At 43.5% G+C, this 27971-nt stretch overlaps 1 protein-coding gene across 2 annotated transcripts in view; it reads left to right on the forward strand.

Annotated features, from left to right (window-relative positions):
• Window positions 1-27601, forward strand: part of MERTK (MER proto-oncogene, tyrosine kinase) — an 89599-nt gene extending 61998 nt beyond the window's left edge. Inside the window, exons 9-19 of one of the 2 annotated variants that reach the window (XM_032469805.1) lie at window positions 737-887; window positions 3788-3941; window positions 8871-8956; window positions 10531-10626; window positions 11511-11591; window positions 14526-14618; window positions 15973-16091; window positions 20195-20304; window positions 21827-21986; window positions 22636-22772; window positions 25297-27601. In XM_032469805.1, the coding sequence (XP_032325696.1) occupies window positions 737-887; window positions 3788-3941; window positions 8871-8956; window positions 10531-10626; window positions 11511-11591; window positions 14526-14618; window positions 15973-16091; window positions 20195-20304; window positions 21827-21986; window positions 22636-22772; window positions 25297-25810 (1701 nt within the window). In that variant the 3' untranslated portion in view covers window positions 25811-27601. Of the gene's footprint in view, window positions 1-733; window positions 888-3787; window positions 3942-8870; window positions 8957-10530; window positions 10627-11510; window positions 11592-14525; window positions 14619-15972; window positions 16092-20194; window positions 20305-21826; window positions 21987-22635; window positions 22773-25296 lie in introns of both variants that reach the window. The other variant, XM_032469804.1, reaches the window with a different exon arrangement.
• The last annotated feature ends 370 nt before the right edge of the window (window positions 27602-27971 follow it).

Here is a 27971-nt window from a genome sequence, read left to right on the forward strand (position 1 = left end):
GATAAAAGAACAGAGATCAACAGGATATAAAAATTCAAGATGTGTTCATTTCAAATATTGATATTTGGTATTATAATCTTGAATCAAAAGCTCATACAGGATATGAAGTAAAGAAGCAGACGGGAGGTAAGGACACTTCTGGGTTCTTGGCGATTCTTTAATGTTGGCTTAAGGTACATGGCAGTTGGCTTTAAAACAAAATAAATAAGTGAAGAGGATGTTTGAAGATGGAGCCCGTGGTGCGTTTGTCACACCGGAAGAGAAGAAAATGACATCAGTGCCCTCCTAAATGTAGATTCGAGTCACAACTCTTAGAATTGCAGGGAACAAGAGCCCCTCCAGGCTGGGTGAGGGAGGCTGGCGTTCGGCCCCTGTCAAGATGCAGCATGGCTCCTGGCAGTGCGGAGGGTGGGGGTCCCGAGGAGACAGTCTTGCTCTTGCCAGTGGGGTGTATCTGCCACATGCTCCCCTTCTTCCGGGGGCTTCTTCACTGGCCACTCCAAGTGCCATGCCTGCACGGCCCTGGTAGACCAAGGTCCCCAAGGCCTGAGGATGCTGCCAGCGTGTCCTGCATCCCTGCCTGTCTCAGGCTCCCTGGGCTGTGGCCTGAGTGCGGCAAGGATGCTGTGAAAACATAGCCGCTGCCCCTGGGATGTGCGTGGGGCGGCATCCCCCAGAAAAACTGTGGGCAGATAGGTGATTTCATCTCCTTTCCTCTCCTCTCTATCCCCAGAAGGAGCTCTCGGAAGAAGTCGGCCAGAATGGCAGCCACGCCCAGCTTTCTGTTCAGGCCCACAATGCCACGTGCACAGTGAGGATTGCGGCCATCACCAAAGGGGGAGTCGGGCCCTTCAGTGACCCGGTGGAAATACCCATCCCGCCACATGGTGAGAGCTGGCGCCCTTATCAGCTGATAGAACCTCAGTCCGGGCAGCGCACAGGTTGCCGGAGAGTAAGCTGTGGGATGGAAGAAAAATAAAGACCAAAAGGAATTTTGGCAGGGGTCAGGACAGAGCTCCTGATGCCCGTGAGTCCTCCCACTACTGCTTCTGTTCATGGTAATGACTTACCAGGAAGATTCGTCCTTCAGAACACTGAATTCAACTGGACTTACTGAATTTAGTTTAAATGACGTATGCGTGGCTGAATTTTGGATGCGCAGTGTGTAACTGGCATTGTTTGTTTTTTTCATTGGTGTTTGTTTTAAGCAGTGCAGCCTTGTTGTGAGTCATCCAAGCCTCGGGTAACATGCTTCATGATTGATCCGCACAGAACGGGCAGTGTTTCCTACAGAAACCGTCTTTAGACGGCTCTAGGCTCGCTCAGCTCAATGCCCAGCCGTGCGTGCTGGCTTCTGCGTGTTGTTGGGGTGACCTTCAGCAGGGTGACACTGTGGTGCCCCAGGTGACCCAAAGGCTGTGTTTGCTTCCGTAGACCAGGGGAGCCACCTTGTTCTAAATCTGACCTGCCCTGGGTTATTTGACAGTGAACCACTGTCATCGGCTCCATGCGGACACCTAGATTGGTGTGATTTGTGCATTTATAAGTTCTTGCCAAATATGGCCTTTGTGCCTACAGTAGACGGGGCTTGTGAGCAGACCACTGAGTTCCCATCTGTCTGTCCCAGTGACCTCAAATGTGCCTTCCCTTTTAGTGCCAGATTACAGACATATTATTGTTCCTACAGCCCAAAGTCCTTGTCCCTACGGAAGATTAGTAACTGGCGACAGGGACACAAGGTGTGTCCATCGCAGGGAAATTCAGAGACAATGAGATTCTGATTCAAAAGGCACAGGTTGAAAAATCAGAGCTTAAGATGACAGATCTGTCATCCTCACACAAAATAAACTGTCCAAAATTGTAAAAAGCTCTGCCGTCCCGGCAGTCCCGGCTTTGCACGGTTCCAGTCTGCATACGTTTCAGTTACCACGGTTTAGTTAAATAACACCTTTTCCCTAGCAATATGGTTCAAATTTGAGCTGCCAGCAAACGCTTACTGTGAGTAATTGTATAAACTTCACCGCCAGCTCTTCAGTCCACAGATCACTCCATAAATACTGAACACATCATGGTCGTGACTAGTCATGTCCCTTTTTCAGGGTCCATCGTGGTTGGTCACCACGCTTTCATTATTCAGTTCACACACATCTAACCAGCACAGAGCTGCGTTACTTCTTTGTGTCCCGGGGCAAACTCACATGGCATTTCACAGGAACAGATCAAGTTGCTGAACAAAAATGAAAGTGCAGCAAAGAAAGGAAAAGAGATAGTGTCGGGAGTGAAATGGGAATTGAATGTACAGGGGGTTATGAAATAGTTGGCGGCGGGCACGTTGATGCTGCTGCCATTTGCTCGCAAGCCGGGCAGCAGGGACTGCTGGGCAGCCAGGGACCTCAGGGAAGGAGGACTTACCCAGATGAATGAAGTGGGTGTGCTGAAGAGGAGGGAGATGTCCCGGAGGAAGCGAGACTGGCAAAAATCTTCATATTTGTGCCAGGACTCCGTAGTTGGTGTCCTGAATTAAGAATAGATTCTGACCTACTGAATGAGGAGGCACGAGCCACCCACGTCAGGGTGGGCAGGTAGCTCCCTCAGCATCCGAGCTCCCACTTGGGGGGAAGTGAAAATGCTGGGGACATTTTGATGGAGCAGTTTCAATCCACCCACGCAAAGGAAGTAGAGTCACAAGATTTATCACAGATCCTAAAAACAGGGGTTGGGGGGTGGTGAGCCCAGCCCGAAGGGCAGTCCTCTGTCCCAGATTAGAGCATGTGAGAGAGACTGGGGTAGCAAACACCACTGCTTAACTTCTCAAGGGCTCAACTCTAAGTGGTTATTTTATTTACTTAATTTTATTTTTTAGGCCTTTTTTTTTTAGGGGGGGAGGAGGTAATTAGGTTTACTTATTTATTTTTAATGGAGGTGCTGGGGATTGAACCCAGGACCTCGTGGATGCTAAGCATGTGCTCTACTACTGAGCTATCAGCTCCCCTCCTTAAGCAGTTATTTTTAAAGGTGCCCTGGGAAAAGCAAAATGGGAACTTGAGCAGGAATCCTCAGCTCAGTTCCTTATCAAAATGTCTAGATTCTGGGTGTGAGCAGGGTTGTCACACTGTAAACTCAGAAGAGCTGTTTTCTCATCACAACGTTAAAGGAACTCACAAAGATATTTTACAGCATTAAAAGTGCAAGGGATAAAACGCTGGAAGCGAATCCAGACTTAGAAAGGAGTCTGACATCCGCCAGGGCGTGGAGAGTACATTCTGTCCTAAGCTCTGTGACTAGAAGCTGGCAAGCACTGTTCCAACCACTCCGGATGAGTTTCTTTTACAAAGAAACATTTTAAATTCTCAATAGTTCTAGTGTTTTAAGTTACTGAGTACCAGTTAAATGTTAGTTTCACCATTACTTCAGTTCCTTATACATTCATAACTGGCATGAAGAGTTTCCCCAATATCACAAATCAGCTATACTTCAATTTAAAAAATTAATACAAAATACAAAACAGAGAGTTTCCCGTTGATTATTAAGATCCCTCTGTGCAACTTACACCATCAAAGTGAGTACTTCCTCCATGTGTAGATCACAAAATAAAGGAGGATTTAGTTCTAGAACCTGGACTGTGTTACAAGCGCATGTTTCTTCTGTATTTCAGATCCCAAAGAGATGTTTTGAGTTGATTCTATTGGTAATTTACCAAAGAAGCCACCGTTTACAAGCCAACATTTCTTCTGTATTTCAGATCCCAAAGGGATGTTTCGAGTTGATTCTGTTGGTATTTTTCCAGGTTTGATAGATTTTGCCCCCTCGTCCACCCCAGCTCCTGGCAATGCAGATCCTGTGCTCATCATCCTTGGCTGCTTCTGTGGATTCATTCTGATGGGGTTGGTTTTGTACATTTCTCTGGCCATCAGGAAGAGACTCCAGGAGACAAAGTTTGGGTAAGTTTCCCAAGTTTCCCAGTTTAAAATGTGTTGCTCAGTGGCATTGCTCAGGCTCCTGTGCCGAGCGGTCGCGCCTTTCCCGCTGGCCTAGCTCCTCACATGGTACGGGCTGGGTCCCTGTCTTATGTGCGCCCTGGGGGCAGGCAGCTTCCTTACTTAGGCCAGCACTACAAAGGCAGCCAACAGTGAAAGCCGGCCTTGAAAGGGGCTCATTTACAGGAAACGGAATCAATAGACCTTCGCTGCTCAAACTGGGTCGCTGTTAAATGAGGATTTTTTTAAAAAGAATTCATTTAGAAATAATCCTAATTATTAAAAAACGAAACAAAATAAATTAAATATATGCATAGATAAAAATACTGGAAGTCAATTCACCCAAACATTAGCAATTCTGGATGATATAATCGTGGGTGAATCTGTGTTTTCTTTTTTTATTATTATCTTTGTTTTGCTTTTTTGTTGTTTGTTTTTTTGGTGGGGAAGGTAATTAGGTTTGTTTATTTTCAGTGGAGGCACTGGAGATTGAACCCAGGACCTTGTACACTGTACCACCGAGCTATACCCTCTCCTCTACCCATGTTTTCTTTTTTTTAACTGTATTTTATACATTTTCTGTTATTTTTCTAATAGAGAAAAACTTTAGATTTTCACATTCAAATTTAAGAGAAGGCCTTTTTCTTATTTTCTCTGCATCTGGCTTTTATAACCAAAGAGTAGTTAAATATCAACAAAAATGAGAAGCTGTATTAGAAGAAACTGTGAAAAGGCTGTGTGTGTGAGTGTTGTTCCTGGAACTCAGTCTTCTACTGCCGTGCCTCTGCAGTGAGCTTGGATTTCCATGAACCCCAGTTCATCACTTCTGGGGTGGAGGAAGTATATTGCACGAGACAGGTTGTTGACAGCTCGGAACAGGACGGTGAGGGAGGGTGGGTGGCTATGTTTTGGAGGGAGTCAAGCTACCCCTCTCCCTGCTCCACCTAAGATGCTATTAGAACGTTCCACTCACTCCAGAACTTTCCGCAGGCATGGGGAGGGAGCGGCAGAGTGGGGACTAGCCTGCCCTGGGTTTGTGTCCATTCCAGTCTTGGGGGTCAAGTACCCACATCACTTACAACTCCATCCTTGTGATTTATATCTTAGCATTTGAATTCTAAGAATGACTATTTTGAAGACGTGGACAAGGGATTAAGAGGTACAAACTATATGTGTAAAATAAATAAGCTATAAGAATATATTGTACAGCACAGGAAAATCTAGCTAATATTTTATAACTATAAATGGAGTACAATCTATAAAATTTTTGAATCATTGTGTTGTACACCTAAAACTAATATTGTAAATCAACTATACCTCAATAAAATAAACAAACAAATGAAAGTAGAGAAGTAGACAAAATCTGATCTAAATCTTGACCACAGAAGTGACTAAAATATATCCCAGGGTCTAGGTATAGCATGTGGTCTCTTTATGAAACAGTTTTTGAAAGCCTCTGCAGAAGTTGCCAGAATAGCTCATTAATATGTATTAAAGGCTTCCACTGTGGTAACCTGGATACAATGGTGAACAAAAGCAGGCACTACTCCCACTTTTGTGGGGCTCAGAGTTAATGTGGAATCAGGCAGTAATCACACAAGTCAATATAAAATGACAACTGTGGTAAGTTCTATATAAAAGGACCTGTAAGAATGTATAACAGGAGAGTTTGACTGCATTAAGAAAGTCAGGAACAGCTTCCCTGCAGAGCTGGCACCTGAGCTAAAATCTGAAGAAAGAGCAGGTATTAATTAGGTTAGAGAAAGGGGAAGAGCATTCCAGCCAGAAAGAGCAGAACATGCAAAGGCCCTGTGGTAGCAGGAAGCCTGGCATACAGAGGGGAAAGCACTGGACTGGAAGATAGGATATCTGGATTCCAGCATTAACTCTGTCACTTCAACAATTATTTTGACTTTTCCAGGCTTCCTTTGTATGATCTATCTCTAAGTGGCCTCCTAGGTCATTACCAGTTCTAATTGCTATGATGCTAAATTGAATCTTTTGGGCCCAGTCCATAATTAAGAGGTGCTAAATCTATGATGCTGATATCCTTAAGAATTAGTGGCAGAAGGCAGTTTGTGTCATCAACTAGGAATTCATGGTTATCATTGAAACAATAATTGATATAGAATGATTCATAGATATACTTTCTTGAGACCACGTTGAACATAGGCTCAGTAAAGACAGAACCAAGAAAATGATGGCCAAAGCTTGATTGGTCCTGAGCTCCCAGGGGCCCAGGTAAGGGCTCTAGGTTGTGCAGCTGAGATAATCCTGGAGGGGTGGGTGCAGTACAAAAGGAAGCTCCTTTGTCTTTTGAGACTTGCAAAGAGTTTAGGAACAGCGTGTAACAATGCTATCCTTCCCAGTCTTCAGAAATTCAGTACCCTTGTGCGTCTTCCAAAGTCTCCTCTTGGCACCCTCCTTTCTTGCTTTCCTTTAGGAGGAAATTAATATCTTTTAGGACATTCAATGTTGTGGAAATATTTTGATTTTGATTTTAAAATACATTAACGTCAAAGTTCTGGAATGAGATCCCATCCACAATAGCATGAAAATCATAACATTCCTAAGAATAAAATACATGTGCAAGAACTTCATGGAAAAAGTTATTAAACTTTACCAACACTGCAGAAGAAAACTTAAATAAATGGAGAGATGTGTACCATGTTCATGGATGGGAAGGCTCGTTTTGTCAAGAGATCACATTTCCCCAAGTTAACCATCAATTCAGTATAATCATTATCTCAATTGCTGCAGGTTGTTGATAAAAGCTGAATATTTATCTTGAAGGGTAAATCAGCAGAAAGAGCTGAGACAGTTTTGAAATACACAAAGTTTGGGTGGAGAAGGCTAGTCCTATTAGGCATAAAAACATATTTAGTGATTGGAACAGTAATGTATTGTTGCAAGCAGAAAGAATGCAGTCTGTGGACATCACAGGGTGCCCATATGTTGGTGGGAATGTACAATGAAGATCTTTATTTCAAATCTGTGGAGAAAGGAAAGAATGTTCAAAAAACAGACCCTAACCTAGGCATTGGATGGAGAGATGGACAAGACAGACACGGGGTTGCCCACAGGTAGCTTACAGTCTTACAGTTAAGAAATGCAAAAGAAAATGTCCCATGTGAAATGTCCCATTCCTATCAGTTGGGCCTCCACTAACTCATGGTTCCATAGAACCCAAAGGCTTATCACCAAAATAGACCTCAGATTCAACCCTAGCTATAAAAGTTGGGGAAAGTTTGAGGTTGAACATTTTAGAATTTACCAAAAAGTGGGTCTGCCAGGTACAGCAAACCTATTAACAAGATTACAGTACAATTTCAGATATTTAGGAATGAAATTATCTCTGGGAACCATTAAGCTCAGCAGAAGCTTAAAACAAGTGAAAGTTTGATCACAGATTATTTTTATCCTGAAGTCAGTTCCCATGGGTCTTCACCACAAAACCCTATTCATTTGTTCATTTTATATAAGCACCTTTCATTTGTTCACTTTTTAAATGAGAAGAGCTTTATTTTCTACTTATACAAATAACATTCTTACAGTTTTTTAAATTTATATAGAAGAGACAAAAGTAGAAAATGAAATCCATCTGTAACTCTAGGGTTTATACATGGTCTGATTGCTATTTTGGCATAAATCCTTCCAAATTCTTTGCTTTTGCATACATATATATTATTTTTTTAAATGTGTTCTCTCTTTTAAAATAATCTATATACCCAAGATAAAGTGAGGTAAAGTCTATAATTTATACTAATTCATAATACTCCCCCACCAATTAGTCTAAAACAGTGACTAAATGGATTTTTTTAAATAGACTTATGTTTTTAGAAAAGTTTTAAATTTTCAGAAAAATTGAGAAGAGACTTTCCATATGCCAGGGTCTCCTGTTATTAACATTTTACATTCATATGATATATTTGCTACAGTCAGTCAAACAATATCAATATAGTATCATTAACTAAAGTCTATACTTTATTCAGATTTCCTTTGTTTTTACCTAATACTCCATTTCTGTTCTGGGGTCCTATCTGGGACCCCCACATTACATTTTGTTGTCCTGTCTCCTTAGGCTCTTCTTGGCCATGGCAGTTTCCCAGACTTTGTTTTGATGAACTTGATAGGTCAGATATTTTGTGGGATGCCCTCTCTTGGAAGGTGTGTGCCATTCTGCTCATGATTACTCCGGGGTTGTGGGTTATTGAGAGGAAGACCACAGAGGTCAAGTATCATCTTCCTCCCACTGCATCAACGGTACATACTCTTGGTGTGATTTATCCCTGTTGACGTTGATCTTGGTCACCAAGCTGTGGTGCTGTTTGCCAGGTTTCTCTGCATAGTACTTTTTTCTCCTTTTCCATGATGGACTCTGGGGAAGCAAGTCAGTCTGTGAAGCTCACACTTACAGGGTAAGGAGTTACGCTCCCCCTACCTCTTAAGGACAGAGTATGGAATTCTTCTGCACAGGAGATTTGTCTCTTTTCCATTTATTTATTTATTCAGTCATATGTGTTTCTGTGCACTTTTATATATACACACACGCACATACACATACATCAGTCTGGACTCATGAATATTCATTTTATAATGAATGGATTATAATCCAGTACAACGTTAACGTGTTGCTCAGAGTGTTACAGCTTTTGGCCGTTGGGAGCCTATCAGTTGCTCTATGCTCTCGAAAGTTCATAGGCAGAGTTGCGATATTGACAGGTAAGCCTACAGTGGATCTAAGGCAAGAAACCTGTTTGTCCCAGAGGGAAGTGTTTCTGTCCTGGAAGAGCCCTTTTAGCAGCCAGCAGCTTAGTAGCGTCTTGTGGAATCAGCACCAGCCTCCGTAGCCCTGTTCTTCTTGTGCTAGACATCTGTTCTCATTGCCCCCAGGAGCGCCTTCACAGAGGAGGATTCGGAATTAGTCGTCAGCTATATAGCAAAGAAGTCCTTCGGTCGGCGAGCCATTGAACTCACCTGTAAGTTGGCTTTCATTTCTCTTTCTTGGCAAAACTTAAAATAGTTGAGAGAGCAGAAGGAACCACAGATTAATTGATGAGTTTCTGACAAAAGCCAAAGGAGTTGAAGGATATTTTTAATGTGCAAAATGTCTTCAGAAACCAACAAGGAGAGGGTCAGACATGGCCATGGCTTCCCAGCCGGCCAGTTTACTGGAAATATGGAGCTGGACCTGTGATGAAGTGACCGGGGTTAAGGACTCCTAATACCACGAGCAGAGGGAAGAAGGAACTCTCGGGGTGAGAGGAGATGCGGGTAGAGGTCAGGGATTTAAAGGAAACAGCAAAACAGCTGTCATCATCTTAGAGCTTATTTCCTCTTGTTTCCTGGCAACCAATTTAGAGAACAATTTGCTAACATACTTTGTGACAATTATGGTTTGAGTTTTTGCTGAATCAGAGAGCAGGAACTCTTTTAGTTTGAAGAATGAGAATAAACAGACAGTTACGTTCTTGAAGAATTTCAGAAAGAGTGTAGAAAGTGTGTGAATATTATCAAATTTGGGGTTCTGGGTGTTTGCCAAAAACCAGCAACAAACAACAACAAATAAAAATGAAGGTGATGGAAGACAGGTTGCTGTGAAACAAAAACTCACTAGATGTGGTGTGTTCTTAATTTCTTTACTTCCCCAATCTGGAAGTTTTTGATTTTTAGATGTCTATTCTTGCATTTAGTCTATTCTTGCATCCTTCATTTAGACTGTTTTCTATACTTAACTGGAGGACCATTTGGGTAAAGCTTTTTCACAAAGAGCTAATGTATTCTCTCTAATTATCCACATTTTTTTTCCTTTCCAAGTTTCATTCATTCCCTAACCACGGCACAAACTGAATCATTAGTCATATGATTATTGAATTCATCTCCCTCTCCGGGTTAATACCTCTTACTGATAACACCGATTGTCAGTGTGTTATATCTACACCTTCTTAGAGAAAAATCTTAACTTTCAATACCTCCCCTCCACCCCACCACCAAGTACTCAACTGAACACTTTCTATGCCATTGTAATGACGGTCCACATACCATACATAAAATAAACTGTAGCTTGTTCTCTGAATGTTTCCTGTGGATTCTGTGCCACCTTCCCTGGCACTGGGGAGAGCAGAGGAGGGCAGGGGAGGTGTCCTGATGGCTTTTTTGTTTGCTGTTAGTTAGAGGGATAATAGTGAACACTCCACAGGGAAGAATATCGACTTAACCTTCCTCACTCCTTTGAGTCAAGGGCAAACCTCCCTGGCATGAATCTGATTGCCACCTGCTGCCACCGCCGCCTAATGGAAGGAGAAATAGGGTTCTGATTTCTTTAATCCTTCAGAATTAATCTTGCCCCGAAGGATTCATTTTACTTACTTGAGTCATAGTAGCATTCAGTGTGGTATTTTACCACTGGCATTTATTTTGCCGGGAGAGCTATGGGTGTAAAGTGAGAAAAATGCTTGAACGATTTTATAGGTCTTTATGTATAACTTTAATTAGACCCACACGAAAGGAAGCGCACTGACAGCTCATATATATTCTGTCACTCCTGTTACAGTACACAGCTTGGGAGTCAGCGAGGAGCTGCAAAATAAGCTAGAAGATGTCGTGATTGACAGGAACCTTTTAATTCTTGGAAAAATTCTGGGCGAAGGTAAGCAGTTTAATTCTTTTAAAATGTGAGTACAAAGGTACACAGTTTACTGTAATTATTAAATATATATATATATATTTATTAAATAAAATGCCGTTCTGTGACTTTAAGTAATAATGCGAATAGTTCTATTTTATACCTTTTAAAACGAAAAAGGAAATAGTGGTTTTGGAAACTCAGATTTGGCGTATGAAAAGGGCTTCTACAGAGCCCAACAAACAGCCTGAAAACTCTTGAAAAATGTTAATTCCTTTCCTTCATTAAAAAGCATGCAATCATTGATCAGCTTCCTATATACTTTATTTTATTTTTTCCAGTTTTATTTATTTTTTATTTTTTAGTAGTGTGAGGGAGGTAATTAGGTTTATTTAGTTATTTATTTTTAGGGGAGGTCCTGGGGATTGAACCCAGGACCTCGTACATGCTAAGCATGCGCTCTAATGCTTGAGCTATCCCCTTTCCTCTACATATTTTAAATTTATTCCTGTAGTTCTTCAGTTTACTATCCTTGGCACCTTCCTAGTTAAATAGGAGCAGAGGTGAAAAAATATGTATTTGATTTGTCAAAATGATCTTAGGGTGAATGATGACACTATTAAGAGTCTGTACTTGGTGAAAGTCAGTAACAATTTCCATGTTGTCTTGTAAGTTTCTTCGATCAGTTATGATGCTTAATAAAGTGATGAGCTGAGCTAAGTCCAAGCCAACCAAGCTCGTGACAGATGAGCAGGAGGCTGACGCACAGCCTGTGCCCTGGGTGTACGAGTGTGGGTGGCCTGGGCCCCTCCGGGGCCATGTGCAAACAGCATCTCTGGCGCCATCTCGTTTCTGTGGGCAGGAGAGATTTTGCACAAGGTCAACATTGATGTTGTTTTACTTCACAGGAGAGTTTGGGTCTGTCGTGGAAGGAGATCTTAATCAGCAAGACGGGACCTCGCAGAAGGTGGCGGTGAAAACTATGAAGTGTGAGTTATCCCTGGTTGAACCCATTCTTCCAGGGGTGGGCAGCTGCTTCAGCACCTCGTGCTCCAGTCAGGCCAGTGATGGATGATGGAGTTCATGTGTCGTAATCTCAGTCACCGATGGGTTTAAAAGGCCATGAAGAACTGTCAGGTCACAGAGGGAAAGATACTGGAATGAGCTCCTCATACCTGCATTTTATAGCTGAAGTTTTCATTTAAATATAAAAAGGAATCATAATAACCAGTCAGTCAGGTGGGCTGGTGCTTTTTGCTTTTTAGAGGCGTTCTATGTATGTAATCACAGGCCAATATGTATGTAGTTCTTACTGTGTGCCAAAGGACACTGCAGCCATGCCCACCTTTCACCAGTACAGCAGGAACGGGAAATCCATAAGACTAGGAAGTAGGTTTATCAAGTATTCTCCCCCAGAGACTGAGAAAACCCGAAGTTGGAATACTCACTGGGGCTGAACCCAACAGGGAGCTGAATCCAGGTGCTGAGCCACACTCAGCTCCGTTCCTCCCTCTCGCCTGGTTTTATTAACCTCACAGTGTGCCCACAGGTAGGCTCCTTCCCACATCCCACTCACCGCGTAGGTTCAGGGGCCCTAGAGAAAGGAGCTGGGCCTGGAACCTGTTTCCTCTCTGGCCTCCACTCTGCTGTTCTTTAATTTGATTAGAATAACTTGCATATGAATTGCATCTGAGCTAATTATCAGAGACTGAAAGCCAGTCTCTGGCCTCCGAATCCCAGGCTTATCTACATTTGCCTGGAAGGGGGTTGGTCCCTGAGAGAGGGGTTTGCCCACCCACCTGGTCCTTTGGGGCAGAAGCAATAGTGAGGGCAAAGCTGGCAGACACTTTGCAGGTCTACAGAATTTCTTTTCTTAAATTTGCTTTTATTGGAAAATTAGTACGTATTAAGCCCATAGGATGTATAGACATTGCGCTCGATGCTCTCACATGTGATTTCAGTCAATACTTCCATCCTTTTAAAGGAGATTTTCTAAGGCACGCCTAGCTTCAGGTTTGATTTTAACTGTGGTGAAATACACATGACATAAAATACCCCATCCTAACCATCTTTTAAGTGTATGGCTCAGTGGCGTTCAGTACCTTCACGTTGTTGTGCCAGATGAACTTATTTACAGAACGGAAACTGACTCAGAGACATAGAAAAGAAACTTACGGTTACCAAGGGGTCAAACCGGGGCAGCCAGGAGGGGTAATACAGGGGTTTGGGATTAGCAGATATAACCTACTATATATAAAATAGATAAACAAGGTCCTACTATATAGCACAGAGAACTGTATTCAATATCTTGTAATAAACCATAATGGAAAGGAATATGAAAAAGAATATGTGCATAGCTATGTGTATAACTGAGTCACTTTGCTGTACACCAGAAATGAACACAACATTGTCAATCAACTACACTTCAGTTAAAAAACATATGAATCCACATTGTTGTGCAACCATCAGCACCATCCATCCATCTCCAGAGCTCTTTTCATTTTGCAAAACTGAATCTCTGTACCCATGAAACAACATCCCACCTCCTGCCCCTGGCAGCCACCGTTCTACTTTCTTTATGAATTTAACTCCTCTAAGTACCTCATAAAAGTGGAAGCATCCAGTATTTGCCCTCTTGTGACTGGCTTATTTCACTTAGCATAATACAGAACTTTAAATGTTTCTTTAAGTTGGCTTCTTTCCAAAAACTTAGTATGAAAGCGTATCTAGTTCACGTGGGGTGATTGAGCAACCAGACTTGCCAGAAATGTGCTGAGAGAAGCATGTGTTCTTTCTTTTTTTTTTAAGGCAAAAATAATTGCAACAGATAGGTTGGATTGGATTTTAGGGTTTGGTTTTTTTTGGTTTTTTTTTGGCTAATATATTTAATTTTTTTATTTTTAGAGCAATTTTAGGTTTATAGGAAAATTGGACAGAAAGTACAGAGTTCCCTATGCCCCCTCCCCTCACACAGTCTCCCCTATTATCAACATCATGCCTGGGTGTGGTACATTTTTTATACTGGATGAAGTCTTACTGATACGTTATTAACTGAAATCCATAGGTTATATTAGGGTTCACCTTGTATTGTACATTCTGTGGGTTTTGACTAATGTCCTACGTCCACCATAACAGTGTCATACAGAAGTTTCATCATCCTAAAATCCCACACACCACCTATTTTTATTTATTTACTTATTGAAGTATAGCTGATTTACAATGTTGTGCTAGTTTCTGGTGTACAGGAAAGTGATATATATATTCTTTTTCTTATTCTTTTCCATTATGGTTTATTACAGGATATTGAGTATAGTTCCCTGTGCTATACAGTAGGACCTTCTTGTTTATCTGTTTTATATATAGCAGTTTGTATCTGCTAATCTAAAACTCCTAATTTATCCCTCCCCCATTTCCTTTCTCCTTTGGTAACCATGTTTTCTATCTGTGAGTCTGTTTCTGTTTTGTAAATAAGTTCATTTGTGTCCCATTTTAGATTCCACATATAAGTGATATCCTATATTTTTTCTTTCTCTGTTTCATTTACTTCATCTAGTGTGATAATCTCCAAGTTCACCCATGTTGCTGCAAATGGCATTATTTCACTCTTTTTGATGGCTGAGTAGTATTTCATTGTGTATATATTGTGTATATGTACCACATTTTCTTTATCCAGTCATCTGTCGATGGACATTTGGGTTGCTTTCGTGACTTGGCTATTATAGACAGTGCTGCTCTGAACACTGAGGCACCACCTCTTCATCCCTCCCCTGCACCAGAACCTAACAGTCACTCATCTCTTTACTGTCTATGATAGTTTTGCCTTTTCCTCATTTTACGTGTAGAGAATAGAATTGCTATTTCCTCCCCTCTCCCCTTCACCGAGTAAATTATTCATGCCTCACATTTTCTGTCTTTTCTTTTAGTGGACAACTTTTCACAGCGAGAGATTGAGGAGTTTCTCAGCGAGGCTGCGTGCATGAAAGACTTTAACCACCCAAACGTCATCCGACTGCTCGGTACCTCAGAGAAATGTGGGACTGGGGGGCTGGGGGGGATCTGCTGATCCACTCTGTGCCAAAAGAAAAATCTCTGGGGCAGATAAGTTTTACACTTTGTATAATCCCAAAGTAATTCATAGCATTGGGTTTTTCACCCAAAGGACTTCTTACAGTTATGTTTTCTGAGGCTGAGCACAAAAATGGGCCTGCATTTCCTGGGCACTGGTGGGCTGAGGGACATTCAGTGTCCACAGAGTTCTAGGTGACTGTGGAGTAAAAGAGCCCCCAGTTTACTCAAAGGCAAGACACGAAAGCTGATCATGCTATAATATTTTTTGATTTAAGTTAATTAAATACCAGTGGGGTAAGGCCGAAAGTAGACAAATTCCACAGACCGTCTTTGAGAAACAATTTGTTAACATACTTTCAAGTACGGATTTCTTGGGATCTACACTGACAGTTTTATGGGACTTGATTTAATTGAGGCAGCGACTGAACAGTCAGAATCTGGTTTTGTGGCACCAGTAGCTAAAAAATACAAAATAGAGATCAGATATCAAGTGGTTGCTGTGTGATCCTTTTCCAAGAGGAAAGAGGGACCTAAAAGTAAATTGAATATTCTGCCAACGTTTTTGTTTGTTTGCTTGCTGTCCTGTGACTTGATAAATGCTAAATTCTTTGGGGAACTTGCAGTTTTCTTGTGACACTGCAGAGAGATGTGAAAACTTAAGTTTGAAGACAATATTATATCAAAGAAACTGCTGTTACTCATTTGCAACTATTAACTTCAGCAGATTCTGAGAACAATGGTGCTTTGTAATTGTAGCACGATGTGCATGAGCTTTGTAAGCCGGATCTCAGGTGACAGACAGGCTCTGATCCTAGCATCCATGGCAAACGGTGCTGAGCTCCTCCTGTGTATAACTGTTAACATTTAGAGACATGGGTCTCACCTCTTGGCCCTCAGAATTCTACTGATCATTTTAAGCATTTGTTTGCAGGGGACTTCTTCGTATGATTAACTATTTAACCATCACGCAAAACTAGTTTGCCCTTGAATTCTACCGCAGTCACTTCCCCTCACCTAGACTCAGAATAAACACTTCAGGGGGGTTTAGATGGTTATATTTGGTATCGATTAATTTTTGAGAGATTTCATGCAAAGATTGGCACTAATCTGAAAGAAAAAAAATAACCATGCGGTGGACTCAGTGTGTGTTCCATATTCTAAAACACAGTGTGTGAGCTATGAGTGTTTTTTTTAACTGTGTTGAGAGCACATGGTTTTAATTTGGCCAGGGGTCCTGCAGTGCTTTTTCTGGTCACTGGTAACAAGGGCTCTTTGTTACTCTTTCTCTGGTTTTAATTCCAGGTGTGTGTATAGAAATGAGCCCTCAAGGTATCCCCAAGCCCATGGTGATCTTACCCTTCATGAAATATGGGGATCTGCACACCTACTTACTCTATTCCCGGCTGGACACGGGACCAAAGGTAATTAATCACCCAGCTGCATTGCCTCTGTGCAGTTCCTGGGGCTCACGTGACAGGGCCTGGACAACCTCAGCGTGGGTTTTATTATTCCCATTTTATGGAGGGTGGAGCCAGCTGGGAGTGGAGCCAGTGGGCCCCGGGTGCTGTCAGAGTGGCCCCTTTCCTGCAAAGTCTCCTCTCTGACCTTGTTCCCTGTGAAATCACTGGATGCCGGATCCGTCTCGGTTCCCAGGAGGAAGCTGCATTGAGTTATTTCTCAGAGACCTTGATGGGGAGTGGGCTCCAACCATCTTTCTCTTCATCCTGAGCCCCTTCCATCCTCAGAATCAGAAAGCGTGTTGGGAATTGGTGGGCCAGCCTGCCTTCCTTCCGCAGTGCCCCTGAGCGGAGCGGTGACCCCGCAGGGCAAACCCCGCCCCCAGCACAGAGAAGCCGAAGGGGAATGGGCCCAGCCCCACCCCCGCCACCACAGGTGGTGGAAAGAGTCGTGATGGTGATGAGGGGCCTGCATGGGAAGGGTCCTCATCCAAAATTCAGGTGAACCAGTTAAAACAGCCATTCATTTAAAATTTGGCCGGACAGTTGGAAAAAACATGAAACCTGAGACCCAATTTAAGGTGAACATTTTCTGGAACCTTCTTTTCTGTGTCTTGCTGTCCCTGTGGGCGGCTTATGCCTGTGTGCTATGGGCAGGCCAGGCTGTGTTCGCTTTTCTTTTTCTTGCACGTGTTCTGTTCTTTCCAGGGAAGGTGTAAGGGGCCTAAGCAGGAGAGAGAGCCCCTTTCTTTGTCTCGCGCCCCCTGCGCTCCTGGGCTCACACGTGTGTTCTTCGTGGCTTCTTTTAAGTCTTCCACCAGCGCAAGTACTAACCAGAGACAGGAAACTGCAGCCACATCACAGAGCTGTTATGTCGCTGAGGCTCCTCCAAAGAGGTGAAGGGCCTACCCCAGTTGTTGAGCTTGGAGAGTTCTGTTTATATTCTAGATACAATGCCTTTGCTGAATACGTGACTTGCAAAGATTTTTCTCCCAGTTTGTAGCTTGTCTTTGTGTTCTCTTAACAAGAGCCAAAATTTTGCATTTTGATGAAGTGCAGTTCATCAGGTTTTGTCTTTTATGGATGACACTTTTGCCATCATGTCTAAGAACTCTTTGCCTAACCCCCTTTTTAAAAGACTTTTCTCCTATATTTTCTTCGAAAAATTTTGCAGCATTACATGTTACATGTAAATCTGTGACCCATTTTGCATTAATTTTTGTATAAGGTGTGAAATTTAGTTTGTTGCTTTTTTTGCATGTAGATGACCAGCATCATTTGCAAAACGACTGTCCTTAATCCATTCATTGCTTTCGCACCTTTGTCAAAAATCAGTTGTCTGTACGTGTGTGGGTCCATTTCTGAGTTCTCTGTTCTGTTCCATTAAGCCATGCCCCATCCTTCACCCCTTCCACACTAGTTTTATTGTAAGTCTTAAAATCGAGTGGTGTGATTCCTCCAAATTTATCCGACTTTTTCAGAATTATCTTTGCTGTTCTGGTTTTGTTGCCCTTCCATATAAATTTTAGAATCAGTTTGTCTATGTCTGCCAAATGTACTGTTATCATCTCATGTTCCCTTGAACAAAATAACAAGTAAGGAAACAAGGACGGCATTTTACTGACTAATGAATAGTTTCTATTTGCAAAAACACAAGTATGTTTCTAATGGCCGAGCTGAAAGTCGCAAAACGTGTCATACACAAACTGGAAAATCAAGCTTTTATGCAGATCTCTACTGCCTTATCAGTCAACTCCTTGGGAATAAATACCTTCTGTTCCTGCTAGGGGGGCCCAAGACCAGGTCTCGGTTACATAACTGGGCTTCCCCAGCAGGGCCTGGGCGCCATTCTGTCCTCCGTGTGAATCGCACCCCTGTTCTTCCGATCTGTGAACACAGGCCACCTTTGCATTTATTTAGAGAATGAATTTAATTCTTTTGTTCGGCAGTTATCAGAGTATACATTTTGCACTTCTTTTGTTAAATGTATTCCTAAGAACTTTGTTTCTGATTGTTTTGTAGATGAAGTTGTTTTCTTAATTTCACTTTCAGGCTGTTCATTGCTAGTGTGTAGAAGTACAATTGATTTTTTTTTTCTGATTTACATTCTTTTTTTTTCTTTTTTTTTTTTTTAACTGAAATATAGTCAGTTGCAATGTATCAATTTCTGGTATACAGCACGACGTCCCAGTCAGGCATATACATACATATATTGTTTTTATATTCTTTTTCATTAATGGTTATTGTAAGATATTGATATATTTCCCTGTGCTATACAGAAGAAACTTGTTTGTTTCTTTAATCTATTTTTATATATATAGTGCCTAACATTTGCACGTCTCAAACTCCCAAATTTATCCCTTCCTACCCTCTTTCCCTCGGTAACCATAAGCTTGTTTACTATGTCTGTGAGTCTGTTTCTGTTTTGTAAATGAGTTCATGGTGTCCTTTTTTTTTTAAGATTCCACATATGAGTGATATCATATGGTATTTTTCTTTCTATTTCTGGCTTATTTCACTTAAAATGACAATCTCTAGGTCAATCCATGTTGCTGCAAATGGCATTATTTCATTCTTTTTTATGGCTGAGTAGTATTCCATACAATTGATTTTGTTTTGTTTGTATGTCAGTCAAGTATCCTGCTACCTTCTTAACTCATTTATTCCTTCTCTCACACAGTTTATCTTTTAAATGATTTTTGGTCACAGTCATAAGAATAATATAACTGTGCCTGAAAAGAACACAAATGAGTAATACCTGATATTCATTATACCTTCATGAATGTCAGCAGATTTGATACTTCTCAGCACCCGAATCTTTTTCTGGAAATTAGCATCCAGAAAATCAAATGCCCAAAATATACAAGACAGAATTTCATGCCTGATTTGCTTACATTTTTTTAAACCACTCCATTATGTAAGGGTAAAGGATAATTAAAGCATTTTATTATGTATACAGTCTGTGATTGACACATGTCTTAGTTGGGAAATATAAATTATTAAAAATTCTGGGTCTTCCCGATACCACTTTGGAAGACTCATATGCCAAAGAGAATAAGCCATGACAAATCCAGTGCCTTGGGGAGACTGTATCATGGGTAGACCCATTTACGATTTCCAGGAACTTGGAAGCCCTTTTCTTTCAGGCTCTGACTGCACTGAAACACTGTGTTACTGCACAGAAGTCTTCATCAGTCATCATCCCCGTAATCAATCCCAACACAACAGGTTTTCTAACCCACCATCTGGTTTGATTTTTTACAACATAGAAAAAAACACTAGACTGTTCAAACTTATGGGAAGGCCCTAGAAAAACAAAAATGAAAATTCCCAATTACTTCCTGGTGCTATTTGGGTGCTGTGATGAGAGATAAAGACTGCCCTACTTTCTGTCCAGAACAAGAAAAGTATCTTTCAAAAAACTTCCAAGTAAAGTGATAGCAGATGTGGGGGCATAATTGGAAACAGCTCCTTCTCAGTGGGCTTTTTGCCATCAAAACATTAGACCCTCACATACATCCCTCCCCCACTGAGGCCAGACCACCCCTTTTTTTCCCTCTTTGCATATATGGGCACTCTGTCCTGCTGCCACTAAGAAGGATGCAAGAATCACATTTGACCTCATAACTTGTTTTATTTGGGGGTGGGGGGGTAGGTAATTAGGTCTATTTACTTATTTTTCTAGTGGAGGTACTGCAGCTTGAACCCAGGACCTCATGCATGCTAAGCATGCGCTCTGCCACTGAGCTATACCCTCCCCCTTTGACCTAATGACTTGTGAAAAGAATGTTACTCACTGTCAATACTTTTAAGAAACGGGGAGGATAAAATGTGATATTTGCCAAGAAGTTTTTGGATTTGTTGTTGTTTTTGTTTGTTTTTCATTCCTTTTTAAAACCTTGTTTGTGACATTCGTGATACGGAAATGAAAGATCTGTTTTGTTTCCTTGTTTGATGGCCACACCTCTGAGAAATAAAAACATCACTTTGCCCCTCGAAGGGAAGTCAACTTGCCTGGTTTTCTTTCGAAAAAATAATCTTTCTTTTTTGTTTCTTCCACCCTCTAGTACATTCCTCTGCAGACACTCTTGAAGTTCATGGTGGACATCGCTCAGGGAATGGAGTATCTGAGCAACAGGAATTTTCTTCATCGAGATTTGGCTGCTCGAAACTGCATGTAAGAGGCCTGGCCCTTCCTGGAGGTGGTTGGACCTCGTGGCGTTAGATATTTGGTGGCAGTGTCTGGGGAGGGGCTGCCAGGGAGAGAACTGGGGGTGGCGCATTGCAGTTACAGTATGGAGACGGGCTAGGTTTGGGAGGGGACAGTTTGTGTGGCTGACTCTGGAGGTGGGATTTCTACGGCTCTGACATATGACTGGGTTTTTGCTCAGGGGTTTTCACTACCTCTGCCTCCAAGAGTCGGTTTGGCCTCCAGAACTTTCCCCTGTGACTACTTGTTTCTTTTCAGCCAGCTAGGTGTAATCTCTGTGATCATTCCCCGTTGCCATCAGCTAATGCGGACCCAGAGTTACATATAAGTCAGTTCATCATGAAGGCAGTAATGAAAATCATAAAGGTTTTGACCCTATGTTTTCACAATGCTACCTTGTGAAGAAGTTTTGTACTGATGACACCGAAACTGTCCTTTTGCAGCAGAGACATGGGCTCATATAAGGGCTTTGAACTTAAGCTCTCCCCATCTCTTCCGTCTGTTTCAACAGTGCCATGGTCAGCTGTAAATCTTCAAAAACAACAACTACTGCTTGATTTTACATTCACTACTGTAAGAAGAGGGAGCTCCTTATATACGTATTGCTGTCGCTTGTTTCTCTTGGCTGGAGACGAGCCATGGGGCCTGTCCCCTCACTGCTCCTAACCAGCCCCGCCCCCTGGCCCTCTGTCACTTTCGCCTCATTTTTGAAAACCCAGAAGCGTCTTGTTTTTTGTTTTTTATTTGAATGATTTGTCTACCATGGAGGAAGAATCATGAAAACCTTTTCTCTCCCTTAATATTTTCTTCATGTTTCTTCCGCCAGGTAGGGTGCCCACCTATCCAGTCTGCCTGGAACTGAGAGGTTTCCCAGGACATGGACTTTTAGTTTTAAAAGTCAGTAGTCAGACAAACAGGGACAAGGTGGTCACCCTGCCTCCAGACCAGTCATCCCTCCTCCTCTTCTCCTTCTAGTCTAGGTTCTGTTTTAACAGCTTGACTATGAACGCAATTGTATTCCTTTAATTTTCCAGTTCATTCCTCAGGTACCCCCTGGCCATCTTAGCAGGAAGTCCAGTGTCCCCCCTCTTACAGCACATGCTTCCCCACCTCCGCCAACTGTCAGGAGGCTTACTTGGTCTCCAGACACCAGGCAGGAAGGCTGCTGGGGCTCTGGATGAGCCCCCCGGGGGCCCTGGCTTTGAGGGGCTCCTCCTCCCCTGCAGCAGCTCGGCTCCGTCCTCTGCGCACAGGCACCCTTGCCATCCAGATCCCCACACAGACCAGACAGGTGCAAGGTTATCACTCTTGGTTCCCCCTCACTTGCTGTACTCTTGGTTCCAAGAAAGACCCTCATGGGCTGATGGAGTCTGTATCTTTGGGTTCCTTATCGTGACTGCAGCTGCATGCGATGCAGACCTGTGACTTAAGGCTTTGCCTCTGAGGATCACTAAGCATGTGAACTTGCTCGCTCGCTCTCTCTCTGTAGGTTGCGAGATGACATGACTGTCTGCGTCGCGGACTTTGGCCTCTCTAAGAAGATTTACAGTGGCGATTACTATCGCCAAGGCCGCATCGCTAAGATGCCCGTGAAATGGATCGCCATAGAGAGTCTCGCGGATCGGGTTTACACAAGTAAAAGTGACGTGGTACGTAGAGTTTTGATTCAGGGCCCCACACTGCTAAGATGAAGGGACACTGAAAGCAGTGACTTAAGTTGGTGCTGCAGATATCTTCTTCTTTGATAAACTGAGAATTGGGGCATATTCACATCTATTTTTTATTTATCCCTTCAGTTCACACTAGATTCTGGTGAACTATCCGGACATTCAGAGGATTTGCACAGACCCTTAATTTATTCCCACTTTTCTTTTCTACAGTATAGTGACTTATCGCCCAGTAACTAAGATGCGTCAGTATTCACATTAAATTAAATGAACTCACTCAAAGGCTCTTGGGAACCAAGATGCTACATCAGACAGTGCTGTGTAACGATGCCCTTGACCACAGATTGGGAAAAGAACCGACAACAGTGGGAAGAGCGGATTAAGCAGCACTGATGTGACAGAAGGCTTGATCGGCCTTTGTCAAATTTCCCAAACAGCTTTAGTGAAAACAGGGAACTGTGACGTTCCGACCCCACGTAATTGCCGTGTCAGGAGAGCAGAGTGTCTCAGACATAATTGTCCGCTTTGTGCCCGATCGTCAGGGCTCTGAGGCGATGACCTTTCCCAATGAAGAAGTCCATTCAGCCCTTCTGAAAAGACTTGCATCCTAACGTTGTCGCTTTGTCCTCAGTGGGCATTTGGCGTGACCATGTGGGAAATAGCCACACGAGGAATGACTCCCTATCCCGGAGTCCAGAATCACGAAATCTATGACTATCTGTTCCATGGCCACAGGCTGAAGCAGCCCGAGGACTGCCTGGATGAGCTGTGAGTCAGCTGCTCTGCATCACGGGGCACCCTGGGGATACACAGCCCCGGTGGGTGGGGGTGCACAGCCAAGCAGGTGGGGGCAGCAGGTGGCACATGCAGATATCCTGAGTCAGAAGCCTGTCCTGGTGCGGGAGGTGGCGTGTGCACATCTCCAGAGAGCCCGCACACGTTCCGAAGTTCTGTAAGCACCTCTAGGACGTACAGTCAGGCCTCCGGATCGGTGGATGCAGAATCCGTGGGTATGGAGAGCCAACAGTAAGGGGCTTGATCATCTTCAAGTGTTGGTATCTGCTGGGGGCATCTGGAACCAACCTGCCATGGAGACCGAGGGAGGACTGTCGATCTTTAGATAAATAGACTGACTTTATAATGTGTGAGGTACTTGTGTGATTCCCTGTTGTCTTTTGCTGCAGTCATGCTTCTTTTCTTGTGCTTCCAATGGAGGCACTGGGGATTGAACCCAGGACCTTGTGCATGCTAAGCATGAGCTCTACCACTGAGCTCTAGCCCGCACCCCATGCTTCTTCTTTTATTCAGTGTTTTAAATAAACCCAATCACGGGAATAGCTTGACCGAGGAAATTTAGAAATCCAAGCCAGTGACTCGGGACCACAGTGCACTTCCCGTCCCGATGGGCCCCCCTCCCTTCAGGGCGAGCAGTATGGGGAGAGGCCCAGGACCTGGATTCACACAGGCCAGGTTCTGCCTTCTCACCAGCCATGTGTGTGGCTATCACAACTGACTTGGCGTCTCCGTGCCTCGTGATCAGCCACCAAAAAAGTACAGTCACGTGTTCTTCAGAGAGGTATTGGGAGGGTTAACGAAGAAGTGTGTGGAGCCCTCAGCGGGCAGGGGGCACACACAGTAATGTCACATAATGGTGCCAGTTACTAACAGCACCATTGCAGACTGATACCCCCTCCCAACACCTTGCTGACTTTTTAAAACTAATTTTTTAAAATTTCTTTTTAAATTTAATTAATTCATTTATTTATTTTTAAGCCAGTCTTTTTTTGGGGGGAAGGGGGTTATTAAGTTTTTATTTAATTTATTTATTTTCACGGAGGTAGTGGGGATTGAACCCAGGACCTCGTGCATGCTGAGCATGCACTCTACCCCTGAGCTATACCCTCCCCTCTAAGAATAATTTCTTGCGACATTGCCTCTAACTCAGGTGATCTGATCCTTCCTAATGGTGAGTCTCTTCCCAACATAACAGGCGTCCTGGGCTTGGAGAGGGGCATTCTCATCACATTTAGCGGGAATATTTCAGGACAGTGGGACACGAGAGTGGGCCTTTGCAGCCCCCACCCCCACCCACTACACACACACACACACATACACGCACTCTCAGAACTCACACTTGGGCCCTGCTTCCTAACCCTGATGAGAGGGCCTGGTCAGTTTGCACGTGGGCCTGCCAGATCCCATCCAAGCCAAACAGAAGGAAACTTTCTTGATCAGGGCCTCACTCTGCTTGGGGGTAGGTAGGTGGTGGTGGTGGTTATTGTGGTTTTAAATGTGTAACATGAAGAACAGAAACAAAACAAAGTAAGCCCTTTAAAAACATCGTGAAATCCTAATTAAATTAGAGCCGGAGTTTCACGGTAGCTGTTGAAAGGGCCACAGTAATGCAATGTTTGCTTCTGGAAATGAGGAAGTGATTTCCATCCAACAATATTGAATGAAGAGCATTGTTGCTGTTTCTTGGCTCCTGCTGGGCTCCGGGAGAAGTTGCAGTGATTATCTGGGGTCTTAGCAAGGGCTAAGCTGGGTCACATTGTGGTTTAGGTATTTTGCAGGGAGCCCAGACCAGGGAATGCTGAGTCGGTTTTCTGAGAGACTTTGTCGGTGAGAGTCGCAGCATCAGCAGACGCCGGCAGCTGGGGAAGCCGAGCGAGCGGAGCTAGCAGCTCCGTGGTCCCCATACCCAGGCTGGCTCCTCATGCCTCGGGCTGGCAGGGGCTCTGGTGAACCAGGCCTGCTCCCCAGGTCCCCTCTTGGGTCTGGAGGCTGATGAACACCAGCATCCTCGGAAGAGGCCTCTGTGATTCCAGACGTGAGGCCTTTTCTTTTAAAAACGAGGCAGATACTTCTGACCTTCTCATCTGGGTTTGCCATTTAACCTGAGTTGAGATGAGCTGACTTCTGTGTTCAGTGGCCCCTTGGTCATTTTCAAGTCAACGCTAAGAAATACAGTGATGTCGGTGGACCCGATCTGACCCCTGGGCCATAGTTTGCCAACCTGTGAAGCAAAAGAAAAGACCTGAAATAGTCATTTTCAGCAAAGTTAGATGTAATGGCCACATGTGTCCTCTGTTCCTGGAGCACATTCCCACGGAACAGTTATAAAAGTGGAACAAATATTACATCACAGGGAAAACCTCAGTCATTTCCAAAAAGTAGAATTACTGCCGATTAAAATGTAGTCAAATCAAAGATGAGGGGAAAACAAGAGGCGAATTACGCTTAGGGTGCTGGGGGCCCTGGCAGGAGGTAACTCGCTCTTCTTTGCTTGTAGGTATGAGATAATGCACTCTTGCTGGAGAGTTGAGCCCTTGGACCGACCCACCTTTTCCGTGTTGAGGCTGCAGCTCGAAAAGCTCTTGGAAAGTTTGCCTGCAGTTCAGGACAAAGCCGATGTCCTTTATATCAACACCCAGTTTCCGGAGAGCGGTGAGGGCCCGGCCGAGGGCTCGGCACTGGCTCAGCTGGACAAGAGCCTCGATCCTGGCTCCATCACTGCTTCCTGCATCCCTGGCGCTGCCGTCAGTGTGGTCACGGCGGAAGTACATGAGAACAGACCTCACGAGGGACGGTACATCCTGAACGGGGGCAGCGAGGGATGGGAGGATCAGGCTTCTGCCACCCCAGCGACGGGGACAGTGGGAAAGAACAGTGTGTTACCAGAGGACAGACCCGTAAGGAATGGGGTCTCCTGGTCCCAGTCCAGCACGCTGCCCTTGGGGAGCCCATCATCAGACGAACTTTTGTTTGCTGACGACTCCTCAGGAGACTCAGAAGTCCTCATGTGAGGGGAGCGGGGAGACATTCCCAAACCAAGGAAATTCCGCCTTAGAAGAATCCACGTACACTTGATGTTTTTGGTATTTGTCCTCCTTACCAAGTAAATGCTACGGCCCAAAAGCACCACGTGAATGTTGTCAAGTAAGTCATCGTTTAAAATACATAATATATATTTATTTAAAGAGAAAATATCTATATATATATGGTGGAAAGAGACAAAAGATTTTTCTATTTTAATAAAAGATGACTTAGCTCATGTCAGTGATCTCACAGATCTTAAAATTTAAGCTCTCACAGCCTCATCCCTACAGCAGTCCCTTGATGTTAACATTTGCACAAAGTTGTTTTTTTTTAAGGTTCTTTTCCTTTTTCGTGACTGTTAAATATTTGTAAAATGAAACGCCCTATTTGGCTTTGCTTCTGGTCTTAAGAAAAATCTGATACCCCTACATGAATCATGTATTTGATAAGCATGATTCATTTCATAGTGAAAGTTTTATAACTAATTAATTCTCTGATACAGCTTCCTAATAAAATATGAATGAGGAAGGATGTATTGTACTTACTTGAGATTTGGAAAGACATGGTCCCTGGCTGCCTCGGTGCCTTTGCAAAGGAGTTCCCTTGATGCTTGGCCCTCGAGATGAAACTGCTCTGACCATTCTTGGCTTTGTTTTTTGAAAAATATGGAAAAACCACTCTGGAGAGCCCAAAGATGAAGAACAACAACAAAAAAATATTAAAAGTGAAAAATACAATCTGAGTGGAAAGATTTCAAATAAATTGCAGAAGGGAGTCCAAGAGGTGAAGCCCTTTTCTGTGGGAAGGCGCGACTCGTGAGAGGGTGGGAGGGGGACTTGGGCAGTGGGCCGGGAGCAAGCTTAGAGTCAGAACCCCTGAGTTCATGCCCTGGCTCCGCGGGGACATAACAGCCATCGCTGGTTGAGCACTTGTTACGTCTCAAGCACTTTATGTGAACTGTACGTCTCATCTGCACATCATTAATGTGGGTACCAGTGCCATCATCACACCTGGGCCAGAACACCGAGGAGGGAGAGGATGAGTAATCTGCTGCGACCCACATCTAGAGAGGGCTGGAGCCAGAATTCAGAACCAAGTCACCCAATTCTGGGTGGCTCTAAGCATATGATTTGGGGGTCTGTTCCAGAGCCTCCGACCTTTTCATGTTATTTAACAGTCACATAGATATCACTTACTATGTGGCCAGGCACGGCGCTCATTTAATCCACATAACAACCCTACCAGGTGGGTACTGTTATTATGTCCACTTCACAGATGGGCAGACTGAGGCAAGAGGAGGCTAACTTACTCTGCTAGTAAAGCAGTAGATGGATGCAGTCAGTTTCAGTGTTGAGCCCTCAGCCCTCAGGGCAGCCACGCAGGACCCAGGGCCACTGACATCCTCAGACCTGTTGCTTTTCACTTGTGAACAGCCTCACTCAAACCACCGCAGCCTGCAAGGATCAACATCTGCACTGGGCCCTCACAGCCTGGGTCCTGGTCCCCACTGCCAGTCCCAGTCCAGGGTGAACCAGCTCTACTCTTCTGTGGGGTACTCCAGACACGAAAGTTCTGAGTTAGGAAAGAATCTGCATTGTTACAAGAAAGGCCAGCATCATATTTAACCCGTGAAAGGAGGGGGAAGAAAAAGCTATTAGACCCTATAAAGATTATTTCTACTGTTGGAAATTTTTGAATGGTTGTCTAAAAATCAATAAAAATCAATAAAAAATGTTCTATCACCTACTTGTGCAAATAAAGTTTCTTGTTGATGATGACTGTTGAGAATGTGACTAGTTCACTGTGAAAGTCTTGGTCAGGAACTGCCTGACCAATTCAAGCTCAAAAACCCAAAAAGATACGTTCGCGTCTATAAGACGAGTAAGCAAATTGAAAGACGTACTTCGGAGTTTCATGTCCATTTAATATTAAATATCTGAATATGCTTTGTGTTTTATACTTCTAATTTTAATTACATAATATAAACAAATGTATCATGAGTAGTTCATTGAGTGCCCACAGCCCCGCAAACCCAGTGTCCTCAGTACTTGCCACATGGACTGAGGAGGGCTGGGAAGTCTAGGTCAGTTCTGCCCTAGAGAGAAAGCTGTGGCTTTTAGCTTTTTCTAAGACATTAGCAGAGAATTT

Source organism: Camelus ferus, chromosome 28 (assembly GCF_009834535.1).
Source record: "Camelus ferus isolate YT-003-E chromosome 28, BCGSAC_Cfer_1.0, whole genome shotgun sequence".
In the NCBI taxonomy this organism is placed as follows: Eukaryota; Metazoa; Chordata; class Mammalia; order Artiodactyla; family Camelidae; genus Camelus; species Camelus ferus.